Source organism: Orycteropus afer, unplaced genomic scaffold (assembly GCF_000298275.1).
Source record: "Orycteropus afer afer isolate SDZICR_OR568_19922 unplaced genomic scaffold, OryAfe1.0 scaffold00049, whole genome shotgun sequence".
In the NCBI taxonomy this organism is placed as follows: domain Eukaryota; kingdom Metazoa; phylum Chordata; class Mammalia; order Tubulidentata; family Orycteropodidae; genus Orycteropus; species Orycteropus afer.
In genome coordinates this window covers 13,671,656-13,688,247 of record NW_006921636.1, presented here as the reverse complement: position 1 = coordinate 13,688,247, position 16,592 = coordinate 13,671,656, and the positions used below count along the sequence as shown (strand labels likewise).

The following is a 16,592-nucleotide window of genomic DNA, read 5'->3' as shown; positions in this document are numbered from 1 at the left end:
TACTGCAGGAGAAATTTGCTATTTATTATTCAGTGGATAAGTTATGCAATTGACCAGTCTGATGGGACTTAGGAATTTTAGCCCTCATGATACATAATTTCTGAAAGAATTCATGAATCCCTTGATTGGAAATCAGTCTCTAAACAGTTCCCAGAATATAACATAGATGAGTTTCATAAGAAATGATTCTCCATTCAAGCCAAAGTTCTGAACTTGAAACCCTTACACAGAAGGAGCCACAGGAGGCGCTGATGCTTCCCTGCTCTTTCGTCTCACCCATGTTCCTGACCTGCAGCTCCAACTCCTCCCCTGCCTTCTACATGCAGACACTTTTCCCGTGGTCTTCATTCCCCTGCATAGATCCATAGTCCATGTAGTAATAGTCTTTTTCTGTCTGAAGTCCATCCTTTAACTTTTTTTTTTTTTTTGGTAGTTTGGGCCTGCTAGTGATGAATTCTTTCAGCTTTTGTGTATCTGAAAAGTTGTAATAATTTTGGAAAGATACTTTTGCTGTGTGTAGAATTCTAGGCTGACAACGGGACTCCAGTAACAAGTATATTAGACCACTCGAAGTTGTCCAGCAGCTAACTGATGCTCTTTTTATTTTTTTTCTATCCAGTTTCTATTGCTGTAGCTTCAGTTGCACTAACCTTTTCTTCTCCTTTGTCTAACCTGCTGGTAATCCCACTCATTCATTCAGTGCATTTTTCATCTCAAGTGTTGTAATTTTCATCTCTAGACTTCAATTTGAATCTTTTAAAATATCTTCCATGTCTCTACTTTTGGAGCATATGGAATGTTGTGTAACTGTTTTTAATGTCCTTGTCTGCTAATTTAAATATCTGTTTCAGTTTGGGTGAGTTTTGGGTTGATGGACTTTTCATTGTGAGTCTTATTTGATTTGTTATTTTTCTGCTTCTTTGCCTCATTGATTAATACTTCATTGGATGCCAGACATTGTGAATTTTACCTTATAGGTACTAGATATTTTTCTATTCCTCTAGATTTTCTTTCTAGAGCTTTCTTCTGGGATGTACTTAAGTGAAACTTAGAAACAATTTGATCTTTTTGGGTCATGCTGTTGAGATTTATTAGGTGGGACTAGAGCAGCGACGAACTCAGGATCCTTCAGTACTTGATCTGGTATCTTGTGTATGGTACAGTTTTCCTCTCTGGCTGGAGGGACAAGCAGTCGCCCCAGCCCTGTGTGAGCACCAGCCTGTTCCCTGTAATTTTTGAGATGGTTCTTCCCTGGTCGTGAGCTGTTTCCTCACTTGTGGGCACTGATCAGTGCTCTGCAGACCCTCTGCAGATCTCTGGGGCTCTCTCCTGTGTAGCTCTCTCCTCTTTGGAACTCTGTCTTGTGAACTTTAACTGCCTTGGTCTCTATGGACTCTCAGCTTCATCCCTCTCTCTCTTTTTTTAAGAAATGTTAATAGTATATTTATTCATAATGGCCAAAAATTGGAAATAACCAAAGATCCTCAACTAGTGAGTGGGTAAATAAACTATATTTATATTCCATATAATGAAATACTATTCAGCAGTATAAAAAACAAACTGCTGATACTTGGAACAACATGGATGAATCCCAAATATATATTAAGTTAGAAAAGACAAACTCAAAGGGCTGTAAAACAAAATGCACTGTTGATTGAGTTGATTGTTACTCATAGCAACCCTATAGGACAGAGTAGAACTGCCCCATAAGTTTTCCAAGGCTGTAAATCTTTACAGAAGCAGACTGCCTCATCTTTCTCTTATGGAATAGCTGGTGGGTTTGAATCATTCACCTTTTGGTTAGCAGCCAAATGCTTTAACCACTGCATCACCAGGGCCCCTTTCAAAGGGCTATATACTGCATAATTTCATCTCTTCAACTCAGGAGTCGGCCAGACTCCACCTGGGTTTCCTGTCCCTGCATGGTGGCCTGGAATCGATCTCGGTACAGTGACTGGCAGCCAAGCTTCACCACGCTTGTTTCCCAGCTCTCAAGGATCTCTGTTCTTCATTGCCTTCTGTCTAGCATCTTGCAAATCATAGTTTCCTGTATTGTGTCTTTTTTTCTTGGTTGTTTCAGGAGACAGGGTGTATCTAGTCCCTGTTATTTCATTTTAATAAGAAGTAGAAGTCAGGTGCCTTCTCTTTACATCCACATTATTGTCACAAGAGAGGGAGCCCTGGTGGCATAGTGGTTAAGTACTCAGCCACCACCAGCTCCACGGGCAGGCTGCTGCTGTAAAGGTTACAGCCTTGGAGACCCTATGGGGCTAGTTCTACTCTGTCCTGTAGGGTTGCTATGACTTGGAATTGACTTGACAATAAATGGGGTTGGTACTGTCATAAGAGATTCTGGTCTTCCTATTCTCTCTGCCAAAAGTTCTTTTTGACACTTGCAAGCCTTCATAGGCAATAATTATTTGGTCTTAATTCTAAATTTTACTGGTTTTTGTTGCCCACTGATTTTTATATCCCACCCATCCCCCCCTTTTTTTTTTCCTTATTGAAGTTCTGGTTTATTGGAAGGGAAAATTCATTAATAAACAAAACAAAAGCCAGATTAGTAAGTATGTGGTATTTCAGATGGCGATAGATACCATGGTGTACAGCTGTGCAGGCCGCGGGAACACAGAGTAACAGGGAGGGGTGTCCGTCTTAGATGAGCAGTCACGGGTGGCCTCTCAGGGAGACTGTGCGAGAGAGCCATGGAGATGTCTGAGGAGAGAGATTTCAGGCAGAATCAGCTGCAAAGGCCCCGAGGTAGAAACACCTATTTTGTGTTTAAATAACAGAAATAAGGCCTCTTAAGTTTGGTGTCAGTTAGGTACAGAGAAAACGGTAGAAAACAGTTCCATAAAAGGTCACTGGGGCCTGTGTATTAGTCAGGATGGGCCCGCTGGAGCTGGAGAAACAACCCTACGATTTTAGTGGTTCATAAAATAAGGGCAAACCTTTCCCATTTTAGAATTTGATTATTTTCTTGGTTAGATGAAGTGTTTCTTCCTTTCTCTTTTTTAATGTATTTTACTGAAATATAATTTGTGTACAGTGAAATACACAAAACTAAAGTGACATGGGTAAATGCATTTCTTTCTTTCTTTTTTTTTTTCACAGTGTTCCCTCCCCTTCCCTCTCACCCCTGGCAACCAACAAAGAAAGTTTCCCTCCATATATAAACCTTTCCTTGACCCTCAACAACAAGGAACTAATACTATATTTGTCCTTCTGTGACTGACTTATTTCACTCGGACAATGCCCTCCAAGTCCATCTGTGCCGTGCGGCGCTATGCAGACTCCACATCACTCCTCAGGGCTGCATAGCGCTGCATCGTGTGCATGCACCACAGCTTGGTCATCCACTCCTCTGTTGATGGGCACGTAGGTTGCCTCCATCCTCTTGCCACTGCAAACAGTGCTGCAGTGAACATGGGTGTGCATATATCTGTTCCTGTCCTGGCTCTCACCTCTCTAGGATATATACCTAGTAATGGGATTGCTGGGTCAAATGGTGTCTCCAATTCCAGCTTTCTAAGGAATCGCCATACTGCTTTCCACATGGTTGTATCACTTCACAGTCCCACCAGCAGTATGTTGTTGTTGTTGTTATGTGCCGTCGAGTCAGCCCTGACTCATAGCGACCCCTCCTTGGGTTTCCGAGGCAGTATCACTACGGAAGTAGGATTGCCCAACCTTCCTTCCAAGGAGTGGCTGATGGGTTTGAACCGCCAGCCTTCTGGTGAGCAGTCAAGTGCCTTAGCCACTATGCTACCAGAGCTCCCACCAGCAGTATATGAGAGTCTTAATCTCTCCACATCCCTGCCAGCATTTGTTATTTTCTGTCTCGTTGAACCTTGCCATCAGTGCTGGGGTGAGATGACATCTCATTGTTGTTTTAATTTGCGTCTCTGATGGCCAGTGATTGTGAGCATCTCTGCATGTATTAGCTGGCCACCTGAATATCCTCCTTGGTGAAGTGTCTATTCGTGTCTTCTGCCCATTTTTCAATTGGATTGTTAATTCCTCTGGTGTTGAGGCATTGGAGTTTTCTATAAATTTTAGAGATCAGTCCCTTGCCAGACTTGTAATTATGGGCAAATATGAATTTGTTGCTGTCATTTTTGTTACGTGCTTTATCGTGATGTCGATTTCTTTGTTCCATATAATTTTCTATGCTGAGCTCATTTTGTTTATGAATCATGTTGTTATTTGCTTCGTTGCTATTGTTTTAGTGTTTGCTAAATATTTGTGCTGGTCCTCTTTTTTATTTTGATGTGAAGGTTTATCATTTTTCTTTGAGTTTACCCTGTGATTTATAGTTTTCTTCCCAAGTTTAGAACAGTCTGTTCTATCTTGTAGTTGTCTTGACTTCCCTACCATCTAGAAGTTCTGTAAAAACACAGTTTTTTCCCTTTTTTGGTTTGTAGTTGTCCTCATTTGTCAATTGATGTCTCTGGTTCCCTGTTTATAATCTTGTAGTTTTATTTACTTTAGATACTTCCATAGCTGGGTTAGTTTGTGGGTTATATCATCATGTGTGTTAATGGTCAATTGTTGGCTGTTGTTGCTTCTCTGTCCAAAGAGTTCCCTTTAGGATCTCTTGTAAGGTTGGTCTGGTTTTAACAAATTCCCTTAATTTCTGCTTATCTGGAAATGTCCTAATTTTACCATCATATTTGAGGGATAGTTTTGCTGGGTACATAATTCTTGGTTGGAAATTTTTCTCTTTCAAGGTTTTATATATACCATCCCATCGTCTTCTTGCCTACATGGTTTCTGTTGAGAAATCTGAGCTTTAGTCTTATTGGTTGCCCCTTGTAGGTAACTTTATTTTTTCCCATGCTGCTCTCATGATTCTTTCTTTGTCTTTGGTTTTGGTAAGTCTCATGATGATGTGTCTGGGTGATTTTCTTTTGGGTGATTATCCTGTTAGGGGTTTGTTGGACTTCCTGAATGGATATATTCTCATCTCTCACCATACCAGGAAAATTCTCTTCCAAGAAATCTTTGACAATTTTCTCTGTGGTTTTATTTGTCTCTTCCTGTTCTGGAATTCCGATTACACGTAGGTTATTCCTTTTGATGGTATCTCACATAAATCTTAGGCTTTTTTTCATTTTGTTTTCATCTTTTTCCTCATTGATCCCTTTCCAAAGAAGTATTCAGGTATTTGCCTTCAATCTTACTAATTCTGTCTTGCATTTATTCATTTCTACTCCTTTGCCCACTCACTGTGTTATCTGTCTCTGAAATTTTAGTATTAATCTTCTGGATTTCTGTGTGTAGGTTTTGTATCATTTCTGATTTTTCATTTATTTTGTCATTTTGTTCTTGTATTGTCTTTCGAAATTGTTCCAGGGCATTCTCTGTGTTTTCCTTGATCTGTTTCTCAATTCATTGAAGGTACCTAAATATAATTCTTTTGAATTCCTTATCAGGGAGTTCCAATGCTGCGTCTTCCTCAGGGGTGTATTTTGGGTCTGTATCCTGGTGGTCCCTTGTTTCTCCTGCTGTATCTTGCTTCTTTGTGTGGACTGTAATGCTCTGTTGTCTCCAAGGCATTGTGACTTTTTTTGTGTTTATATTTAATTGGTGATTGTATGTTGGAGTGACTTACCCACGATTTTCATTTTCTGTTTTGTTTGTATGTTATCTACGCAAGTGGGGTACTGTGCTCCTCTAGTCAATAGTTGACAGCACTTACACACTCACCACCTGTCTCCTTTCTCGTTGTCAGCCTCCTGTATGTCCCTGCTGTCCTTGGCAAATGGAGCCTATTCTTAGGTCCCTGGAATCCGAATGATAATCCTGTCACTTTAAAATCCGAAATAGTTGCACTCTCGGTCACTTTAAATATCCTAAATGGCCACCTTGTAAACATTTAAAATGGCTGTGCCCTTGATCACTTTAAATATCCAAAATGGCTGCCACATGTAAACAATCAAAACAGCTGTGCCTTCTGGACAGCACAAAGTCAACAGCTCTGGTTGTCTCCCTCCTTGCTGTTTCCATTTCTAGTGACCAGGGCTGATCTTTAGGTCAGTTCTCAGGTCCCAACACCACTTGGAAATATTCAGGCTATTGGTCTCGTCAGAGTAGTTGACAGTCCGCAGCTCCGACTGTCTCTGTACTCATTATTTTCATTCAGGTTTTTCCACTGGTTGGTGCCTAACCCACTTCTGTATAGTTCCTTTCAAAGCTCAAGGCTCCAGGATTATCTTTTGTATCTCTGTCAATTGGTTTCTCTTTGTTGGAGAGGGCCTGTGTCACTTGTCAGCCTATTCCTCCATCTTACCGGAAGTCTAATGAAGTGTTTCTTAAAGTTGATTTCAGAGAGAATAGGGGGTAAGCAGGGAGGGTGTGATGGCTGTGCCTTCTGAGTCTGGGCTGTCTTTTTGTTGATTTTCAGCAGCAGGAGTAAGAACTCAGCTGGATATAAAACTGAGGAGAAAAGCTGTGACTGCCAGCCATGAGCCCTGCTTCATTTTTTTGTGGCATTTATGTTGTGAGGTCTGGTACCTGCCCAGCTGTTACTCCTTTGTGAAGAATCTTTTTCTCCTCCTGCATCCTGTAGGCTTTTTAAAATTTATTTTTAAATTATCTCTTAAATTTGCCAGACTATATGCAGGTGCTGGTATCTCTTTATTAAAATATTTCCTTTCCTGGTTTTCATTATAGACTAAAGACTGAAACCTTGATACTGAAAATGTTCAAGCTGCTGTCTCTGTAGTTACTGCTTCCGTGGTGTCTGCTCCCTTTTCTCCTGCCTGTGGAATGCCTTCCTGGACAGGCTGACTCTGTCCCTATGTTTGTCTTTCATCTCCATGTTCCTAGTCAGTGTTTTAAGCCATTTCCTTTGTACTCTGTGAGAATATCATGGGACTGACTCCCGATTTGCTGGCTTGAGTTTTCTGCAGTTTCCCCTGCCGTGTCTTTGGCTTACACGACTTGTGTTTTTCCGTCTCCGGGAAGCCTTCTGTGCTTCTTGTCCAGCCAGCCTCTGGTTCTAATGTGTCTACTCCCAGTTCTTCCTGAGGCTGTGAGTCAGAGACTGGAGCTTTCTCCTGTTGCCCACGGAAACTGCATCCCATGCAGATGTCTGGTCCTGCGGTCGGAGTCGTCCCTTCAGTTGGAACTGGGAGCTGTTTAAATTTGACCAGTGTTTATCTGTCTTCACTCATTCCTATAGAGCATGGCCTCTTTGTGTCCTGTGGGAAGATAACAAGACTTTGGAAAGAGATTGTGTGGATCGCCGTTTAACCTCTTAGTCCCGAGGAAGGAAGAAAAGAATGGTCTGCACTTATTCTAGTGTTTATCTCCCCATAGAATGCCCAGCAGTTTAGGGGCAGTGGGCCCAAAGCGGTGACCAGAGGTACCGTATCTGGGAGTTGTTCTCTGTCCCCCAGTTCTTAAAGTGACCCAGGCATTTCTTTCCCATGCCTTCTAACTGCCCCATGGATGTCTTGGGAGCCAGCCTTGGTAGTACTGCTACTTGACTGAGGCCACATGGGTGGGTGTATGGGGAGGGACCTTGCTCTGTGGAGTCTGGTCCCTGTCATTAGAGCTAAAATATTTTTTTGTCCTTTTTAAAAAATTTTTATGCATATAAATATAACAATATTGGTCAGTTCCAATTTTTCAGTTGTATAATTTAGTGATACCAGTTACATTAATCATGTTGTGCAGCTATCACCCATAATTATTGCCAAATTTCCCATCACCATAAACAGACACTCAGTGCTTCCTGAAAGAGTTGAAGCTTGCCCCCAGCTAGCCCAGCCCCATACTGCAGCCCTGTTTCTGCTCTGTCCCCTCCCCAGCAGGCTTTGCCATTGCTGGTAGAAATCACACCTCAGTGGGCCTACCCTCTGATAGAAGCTTCTTACTATTTCTGCTCGTAGACCATACCCTTCCCAGTTTTTCTCTGCCAGAGCTTCTCCTGCACAGTTATGTCTCCCACTGTGATGATGTTGAAGAGACTTGGGAGGAGAGAGAGAGAGCTGAACTCACATGGTGGGCCCACCGTCTTGCCCCTGATGCTCCTTTTCCTTTCCAGTACTGCTGCCACTTGTTCCCCACATGAGACGCCCTCGCTGGAGGGAGGCTTGGGGAAGGATGTGGTCTTCCTGAATCTCCACCTTGCTCCCCTGGTCCCCCCACCCTGTGCCTGAATGGACTTTTATGGAAATTCCCCAGTATAGGAGTGGGGGCAAGCCATCCTTTTACCTGGCGTGCCCCTACTGGGTCCTGGGCCTTCAGAGTTGGTGACTTCCCTGCTCTTTTTTGTTTCTGAGGATGGCCCTTCCTCTATGTCTCTGACAAAGACCTGACTGAGTGCGTGGTGGGGGTGGGTAGAGCAATGGGAAAAGAGCACGTGCTGGGGGTTTTCTCCTGCAGAGACCAGTGTCCCAGCGGAAGAGAGGTGGATGTCATGAGCAGCCCAAAGCAGAGTGGCTGGTGTCTGCCCCCCACCCCACCTCTGAGCTGCCTTCTCTGGCCCCTGGCAGGTTTGTAACCCCAGATCAGAAGTACTCCATGGACAACACTCCCCACACGCCGACCCCGTTCAAGAACGCCTTGGAGAAATACGGACCACTGAAGCCCCTGGTAGGTGGTGTGCTGGGGGGCTCTGTGGAGTGCTCTCTGGGGATCATCCACCCATTTGCAGTTCATAAAGCCCCTCACCTCTGAGATCTGCTTCGATTCTTCCAACAACCCTGAGAAGCCTCAGATATCCTAATTTTATAAATGGGGAAACTGAGGCTCACTTTGCTGGTACTGAGGAATACGATAGGGCATGGGGCTATTGAGGGTTAATGGAGGAGGTGTGGGGGTGCTCCCAGCCTACCGCAAGCAGGCCTTCAAAGAGTTGAGGTCATCATCTGTCTACTTGCCCAGGGTGGGACGACTAATGGTTAGGAACATGGGAGGTCAGCTTGCTGCCTGCACTGCCCTGCACACGCTACAGTGATCTGGCCTGCCCCTCTGACCCTGTGAGGATAGGTCAGCCATCCCAGGCAACATCCATACTCACACAGCCTGAAGGTAGTGTCTGACATGGGTGACCCCTGCCTGTTCACAGCCCCAGACCCCACACCTGGAGGAGGACTTGAAGGAGGTGCTGCGCTCAGAGGCTGGCATCGAGCTCATCATTGAGGACGATGTGAGGCCAGAGAGGCAGAAGAGGAAGCCGGGGGTGAGTGGCTGGGTGGCAGAGGGGACGTTCCTTGCCACCAGCCTGGGCAGGGGAACCTGGAGCTGTAGGGGGGAGGTAAGGGAGGTGAGTCTGGGCCAGGTGGCAGAAGTAGGGGCCTGGGTGGAGTGGAGCTGCAGCCACCTGCCCTTTGCTGCCCTACAGTGGTTATCTGTGCAACTGACCAAGGTAAGGCCTGCCTTACCTGGGCCTTTCCCCCATCCCTTCTGAATTATTCATTTATTTATTCCAGGCATTGTGTTTGGATCCTTCTGTGGTAGGCTCTGGGCTGGGTGTAGTGATTAGAGTCATGATTAAGACCCAGACATGGTCCCTCCTTCCTGGAGTCGGTGGGCAGAGGCAGATGGTAGACAAACATGCCGATGGTTCTTTGATTACACATGGTATTAATTGCTCCAGAGAGGAGACACAAAGATGGATTCCAAGAGAAATCCTTTGGGTGGGGGCGAAGGCAGTCAGGAGGAGCTGGGCCCACAAGAGCCCTGGGCTCTGTGGCTGGGCCATAGGGAGTGAGGTGGAGACAGTGGACTCAGGGTGAATTGGTGAGTCACCAGGTCAGTGACACCTAGGTGCAGAGGGGCAGGAAAGTGACCGTCCCAGGGCACAGAAGTGGAACCCCCAACCAGCCTTCCTTCTACTACACTGTTCTAGTACTGGGTGAATTCCTGTGTCTCCTTTTTCTTGCTCTTTTCCCAGACGGCTCTCCCAAGGAAAAGGAGGGGAGACTGGAGTGTACCCAGTGTCTGCAGAGTCTGTCACAGCTCTGTGGCCAGAGTGGCTCATGGAGGGCAGTGAGGGGAAGAAGATGGGCAGTCAGGCTGAGAAGCACCCACTGAGTTGGGGCCTCCAGGCAGAAGCTGGTACAGATGCCCAGCACCCCTTGTCAGTGTATGAAGAACTAGACCAGGGCCTCCAGGAGCCCCTGGCCTCTCCTTGGTGTCAGACGGTGGTTCTGAGCCATGGCAGCACCCGTTTGGGCCTCCTGAGCTGGTGGAGCAGTTGGCCCCAGAGCCCCTTCCTGGTATTGGAGCTGACCCCTGATCTCTTCCATAGAAAATACGCAGGGGTGGGATTAGGGCATTCCTGAAGGTGGGGGTATGGACCATGGTATTCTTTTTCTTTTTTTTAAATGTGATTTGGGTGAAAGTTTATAAAGCAAATTCATTTTCCATACAGCAGTTCCTATACATTTTCTTTAGTGACATTGACTGCAGTTCCCCACAGTGTTACAGCCCTCTTCCCACTTCCTCCCCTAGTTACCTCTTTCCTATGTACTTTTCTCCTATGCATTGCTGCCCCCTGAGCTATCTCCCTGTGCAAGCACTGCCCTTCTGTTCTTCCAAGTTCTAAGGAGTGTATCTACCTGATGTAAATGTTCATCCTATATACCTGTCTGTTGTTTGGCTGGAAGCCATGAGAGTGAGTTCAGTTTCAGACCTGAAGGGTAACTAGAGGCCATTGTTATTGCTATGTGTCATTGAGTCAGACCAGACTCATAGCGACCCCTCCTTGGGTTTCCGAGGCAGTATCACTACAGAAGTAGATTGCCCCATCTTCCTTCCGAGGAGTGGCTGGTGGGTTTGAACCGCCAGCCTTCTGGTTAGCAGTTAAGTGCCTTAGACACTATGCTACCAGAACTAGAGGTAGTTAAAGTGGGGCTTTCTGTTACCATGTGACTTGACTATGGATGGGTGTTATAAGTGTTACTTGGGTGATTTGTCTACTTGGGCCTTTGTATGGGGATGTTAGGTGTGGTAAGGAGTCCCTGGGGGTGCAAATGGTAACATGCTCAGTTGCTAACAGAAAGGTTGAAGGTTCACGTCTACCAGAGGTCTGTTTGAAGAAAGGCCTGGTGATCTACTTCTGAGAAGTTAGGTGTTGAAAACCCTATGGAGCACAGTCCTACTCTGACACTCAAGGGGTCACCATGAGTCAGAATTGACTGCATGGCAACTAGTAGGGGCTAGGAGGCTGTGTTTGACTCATTCAGGGGTGAGCAGTGGGTCTCATGTGGCTAGAGGTTCACATTTGTGGCCTCGTGCTGCTGCAGCATCCAGCAGGACAGTCTACCCAGGCACAGAGTTTGTAATGGGGCCAAAGTCGCCTGGTTTCCCCACACACCAGGCAACAGATCCCTGCCAGCTGGGCCTGGTGTGAAGGTGACAGTTGAGCAGGGCCTGGTTCTATGACCAGGGTGGCTGGGGCAGATGCTAAATGGTGACCACATGGACCTTGGCACCAGACCTAATCACCTCCTATCTCTCCACCCCAGCTACGGCGGAGCCCTATCAAGAAAGTCCGGAAGTCTCTGGCTCTTGACATAGTGGATGAGGACATGAAGCTGATGATGTCTGCACTGCCCAAGGCCATGTCTTTGGTAAGAGGGTCTAAGAGAAGCCATCCATCAGCTGTCCCCATCCCACCCAGAATTACAGAGAGCTCTTCTGCTGCTGGGAGTGTGCAGTCTCCTTGGAAGCTTTCTTTCTGCCTTGCAAATACTAATTTTATGGAAGGACCCTAGAGATGGAGTGTTCAGGAGGTGATGGACTGGGCTGCTGGAACCCTGGGCTCAGCAGGGAGGGGTTACTGGGGAAGGGCGGGTGTGGGTACCCTCCCCTGGTTCCAAACACAGCCTGAGCTTTGCTAGTGTTTCCCACAGAGGGTTTTCTTTGGCAAGAATGGCATTGCTAAAACACACTTAACAATCATGCATGTGGGGCTTCATCTTCCCTTGCATTCTACTTATGAGGTAACCCCAGAAAGGGTTACTGACGTGCCTTTAAGCACAGCCAGGTGAATGGCACCATCAGCCCCAGGATGGGTGCTGTACATTGCTTTGAACTCCTGGGCCAGTACCCTTGCTGTGCTGGGTGCTACTGTCAGGCTGACCTCAAAGGAAGGGAGTGTTGCCCCTGCAAAGGAGGGTCCCCAGGAAACCATGCCAGGGTGGTGACCCTGTGTACCTGGCAAAGGAGTGACCTTGGCTTGCCTGGTACCCAAGAAGTGTGGCAGAGTCACAAGGCAAATGCTTTAAAGATGGCCTGACCAGGTCTTGCAAGTGTGACTGCCGGTACTCACAGCCCTTTGCCAAGAAACTTCACTCTGGCCAGGGGGCCCCTGCCAGCCTGGGCACTTCTGTCCTTCATCCAGGTCTGCTGCTGGCATTGCTTGTTGTTAGAGGCCATTGAGTCGGTTCCAGCTCATAGCAACCTATGTATAATAGAGTGAAACACTGCCCAGTACTGTGCCATCCTCACAATAGTTAGCATGCTTGAGTCCGGTGTCACAGCCACTTGGTCAGTCCATCTCGTTGAGGGTCTTCCTCCTCTACTTTACCAAGCTGATGCCCTTCTCCAGGGATCGGTCCCTCCTGATAACATGTCAGAAGTACATGAGACAAAGTCTCACCATCCTCATATCTAAGGAGCATTCTGGCTATACATCTTTCAAGACAGATTTGTTTGTTCTTCTGGCAGGCCATGGTATGTTCAGTATTTTCTGCCAGCACCATAATTCAAATATGTCACTTCTTCAGACTTCCTCAGACGTTGTTCATCTTTCCCATGCATTTGAGGTAATTGAAAATACCATGGCTTAGGTTAGGCACACTTTAGTCCTCAACATGACATCTTTGCTTTTTAACACTTTTTTAAACAGGTCTTTTGCAGCAGATTTCCCCAATGCAGTATATCATTTGATTTGGTCACTGCTGCTTCTATGGGCATTGTGGATCCAAGTAAAATAAAATCCTTGATAACGTCAATCTTTTCTCCATTTATCATGATGTTGCTTATTGGTTCAGTTGTGAGGATTTTTGTTTTATGTTGAGGTGTAATCCATACTGAAAGCTGTAGTATTTGATGTTTTTCATTAAGTGCTTCAAGTCCTTTTCACTTTCAGCAAGCAAGGTTGTATCATCTGCATATTGTGGGTTGTTAATGAGTCTTCCTCCACTCCTGATGCCACATTCTTCATATAGTCCAGCTTCTCGGATTATTTGCTCAGTGTTCAGGTTGTATAACTATGGTGAAAAGATACCCTGACACATTACTTTTCTGATTTTAAACCATGCAGTATCCTTGTTTTTCGTTTTTGTCTTTTTTTTACTTTTTACTTTTTTTCAGTAACCGTTTGTTCTGTTCAAACGACTGCCTCTTGGTCTATGTGCGTGTTCTGTATGAACATAATTAAGTGTTCTAGAATTCCCGTTTGTCACAATGTCACCTATAGCTTTTTTTTTTTTCTTTATGGTCCACACAGTTGAATGCCTGTGTATTCTCTGCTGTTAGCCAAGATCCATCTGACATCAGCAATGATATCCCTCGTTCCACATTCTCTTCTGAATCTGACTTCAATTTCTAGCAGTTTCCTGTCAATGTACTGCTGCAACTGCCTATGAACTATCTTCAGCAAAATTTTACTTGCATATGATATTAATGATATTGTTCAATAATTTCCATGGTCTGTTGGAACAGGCATAAATATAGATTTCTTCCAGTCATTTGGCCAGGTAGCTATCTTCTAGATATCTTGGCATAGATGACCAAGTGCTTTCAGCATTGCATCCGTTTGTGGAAACATCTCAGTTGTTATTCTGGCAATTTCTGGAGCCTTGTTTTTTGTGATTATCTTCAGTGCATCTTGGACTTCTTCCTTTAATACCATTGGTTCTTGATCTTATGCTATCTCCTGAAATGGCTGAATGTCAACCAGTTCTTTTTGGTACAGTGACTCTGTGTATTCCTTCCATCATCTTTTAATGTTTCCTGCATTGTTCAATATTTTACTCACAGAATCCTTCAGTACTGTAACTCAGATCTTGACTTTTTTCTTTAGTTCTTTCAGCTTGAGAAGTGCCAAACATGTTCATCCCTTTTGGTTTTCTAACTCCAGATCTCTGCACATTTCATTATAATTCTTTACTTTGCCTTCTTCACCTGCCCTTTGAAATCTCCATTCAGCTGTTCTCTGTCATCATTTCTCCATTCATATTAGCTACTCTACATTCAAGAGCAAGTTTCAGAGTCTTCTAACACTAATTTTGTTTCTTCCCTGTCTTTTTAATGACCTTTTGCTTTCTTCATATATGATTTCCTTGATGTCATCCCACAACTCCATTTTGGCCCTCACCGGATGAAATACACAAGAATCAAATCTGGAAAGACACAATGGAGAAGTTCAGTATCATCAGTCAGAATGAGACCTGGGGCCGACTGTGGAACAAACCATCAGTTGCTCATATGCAAGTTGAAGTTGAAGCTGGAAAAAAATTAAAACGAGTTCACGAGAGCCAAAGTATGATCTTGAGTTTATCCTACTTGAATTTAGAGACCGTCTCAAGAATAGCTTTAATGCATTGAGCACCAGTGACCAAAGACCAGATGAGTTGTGGCATTGCTTAGGACATAGAAAATATATACCAAAAAGAAGATGACCTGGGAAGTGGTTCAGAGCCAGGATTTGGAGTTGGGTGGACCTGGGTTTGCTCCCCTTGCTCTCTGAGATCTGTTTGATTCCCTGTGCCTCAGTTTCTTGGCTAGAATAAAAACACTGAGCGCGAGACGGTTAGGAAGACAAGGTGCCAAGCAGAGCAGGGAGGCTGGAGCGTCATGGGAAGGGGTTTGTGCAGCTCCGCTGGGCTGTGCTGATTGGTGCAGGCATTGTTCTCACTGCTCAGGGGCATTTCTGCTGCCAGAAGAAACTAGAGCCCCCTCCTTGCCTGAGGAGCCAGCATTTATTGAGCATTCACTGTGGGCCAAGCTCTGTAATAGGCACTTTATAAATACTTTTTTAATTTTTAAACCAACTCCCTGTTTGAACAAGGAAACCAAGGCTTAGAGAAATTAACTATCCTACCCAGGTCTCACCGACCAACCAGTAGGTGGTGGTACTGGGATTTGATCTAATGGTTTTCCCCTCCGAGTGGTCTCTGCCTTCTGGTAAAATGGTGAGTCTTTGACTTGGTTTTGATTTCAGCCGAGCAGCCTCCCATCCAGCTCGTCCAGCCTCACCCTGTCAGGTATTAAAGAGGACAACAGCCTGCTCAACCAAGGCTTCCTGCAGGCCAAGCCTGAGAAGGCTGGGGCTACTCTGAAGCCCCGAAGCCATTTCCCGACACCTGCCCCTGTGAGTGCTGGCCATGAATGTGGCATCTCCTTGGGACTTGCTCTGCCGTCCTCCTCACCTCAGGACCTTTGCCCACGCTGCTCCCTCTGCCTGAATGCTTTTCTTGCTGCCTTGCTATGGCTGTGTTGGCCTGATTGATTTGTGCTTTAGGTTATTTCCCAACTCACTGTCTTGGAGAGGCCCCCTTCCAATAACATGGTTTCCCTTGTAACTGAGTCATTTAGTTTGCATCTATTTCGTTTGCTTCATGTGTGTCTGTGTTGGAGGGAGGGGCTGGCCCTAGGTTGCTGTGGCCTTGCATCTGCATACTTGAAGCCCCCACTGCTCCTGCCCTGCCAGCCAGCATGATCAGGGCTTTCTCAAATGCAAGCTGGTGCTGCAGGGCAGGAAAGGCCATGTCTCCTGGTCCAGCCTCCTTGCTTCACAGTGAGGAAGTAGGGCCAGAGAAGGGGAGTGACATCACCAGGGCCACTCCAGAGGGTGGAAAGAGCAGAAGCAAATGACTGGCTTCTAGAGGGAGGGGGGTCCCAGAGTTTCCTGGGAGCATATTTTCCCTGCCTGGGTGGTCACTTTCTTGCCTCCTCCTAGATGAGCAGTGCCTGGAAGATGGTGGCCTGTGGGGGCACCAGGGACCAGCTCTTCATGCAGGAAAAAGCACGGCAGCTCCTGGGCCGCCTGAAGCCCAGCCACACGTCGCGGACACTCATCTTGTCCTGAGCGGCTTGGACAAGCCCATTCTCATGTTTACAGGGGGGAGGGGGCTGTGAATTTAAGAACACACTCAGGTGACTTGGGCAGGGGCCCTTCTGCCGCCAGCCCTTCCTCAGACTGCTCCAGCTGGGGGCAGCTCCTGGTGCTAACAGAACAAAAGCCCACCTCCTGGGCCTGCCCAGCCTCTCCTCAGTGCCACAGGGCGCCCATTAGCTTTTCCCAGGCCCTGGTCAGGCCTGGCCTCTGCTCAGACTCCTGCTGAGGACAGGGTTATGGCCAGGGTACTCCTCCCCTCAACCCTCATTGGTACATTTTCCTGAAAGAATAAAACTGCCTTTTTCCTTGAACTGCTCTGGACTCCATGTTTCTCCTGGGCCCCCTGCTGATTTGGGTATCTGTCCTCAGGCCCCTCTGGGATGTGGGAACCTGGGTCCTCATCCTCAGAGTGCAGCTTTGTGTGCACAGGTGAGGTCAGAGGCTCTGGAGCCTTCTTTCCCAGTGGGGCCAGGGAGCTAGGAGCGGAGGTCGAGCAATTTCTCTGGTA

The 16,592-nt window shown here is 46.1% G+C and overlaps 1 protein-coding gene across 1 annotated transcript in view; it reads left to right on the top strand.

The window, feature by feature from the left end:
* The window catches only part of MYBL2 (MYB proto-oncogene like 2), a 35,357-nt gene extending 19,303 nt beyond the window's left edge, over positions 1-16,054 (top strand). Inside the window, exons 9-13 of the mRNA XM_007938462.2 lie at positions 8,505-8,604; positions 9,080-9,193; positions 11,484-11,588; positions 15,188-15,337; positions 15,926-16,054. Coding sequence (XP_007936653.1) covers positions 8,505-8,604; positions 9,080-9,193; positions 11,484-11,588; positions 15,188-15,337; positions 15,926-16,054 — 598 coding nt within the window. The remainder of the gene's footprint in view (positions 1-8,504; positions 8,605-9,079; positions 9,194-11,483; positions 11,589-15,187; positions 15,338-15,925) is intronic.
* Positions 16,055-16,592: the final 538 nt, after the last annotated feature.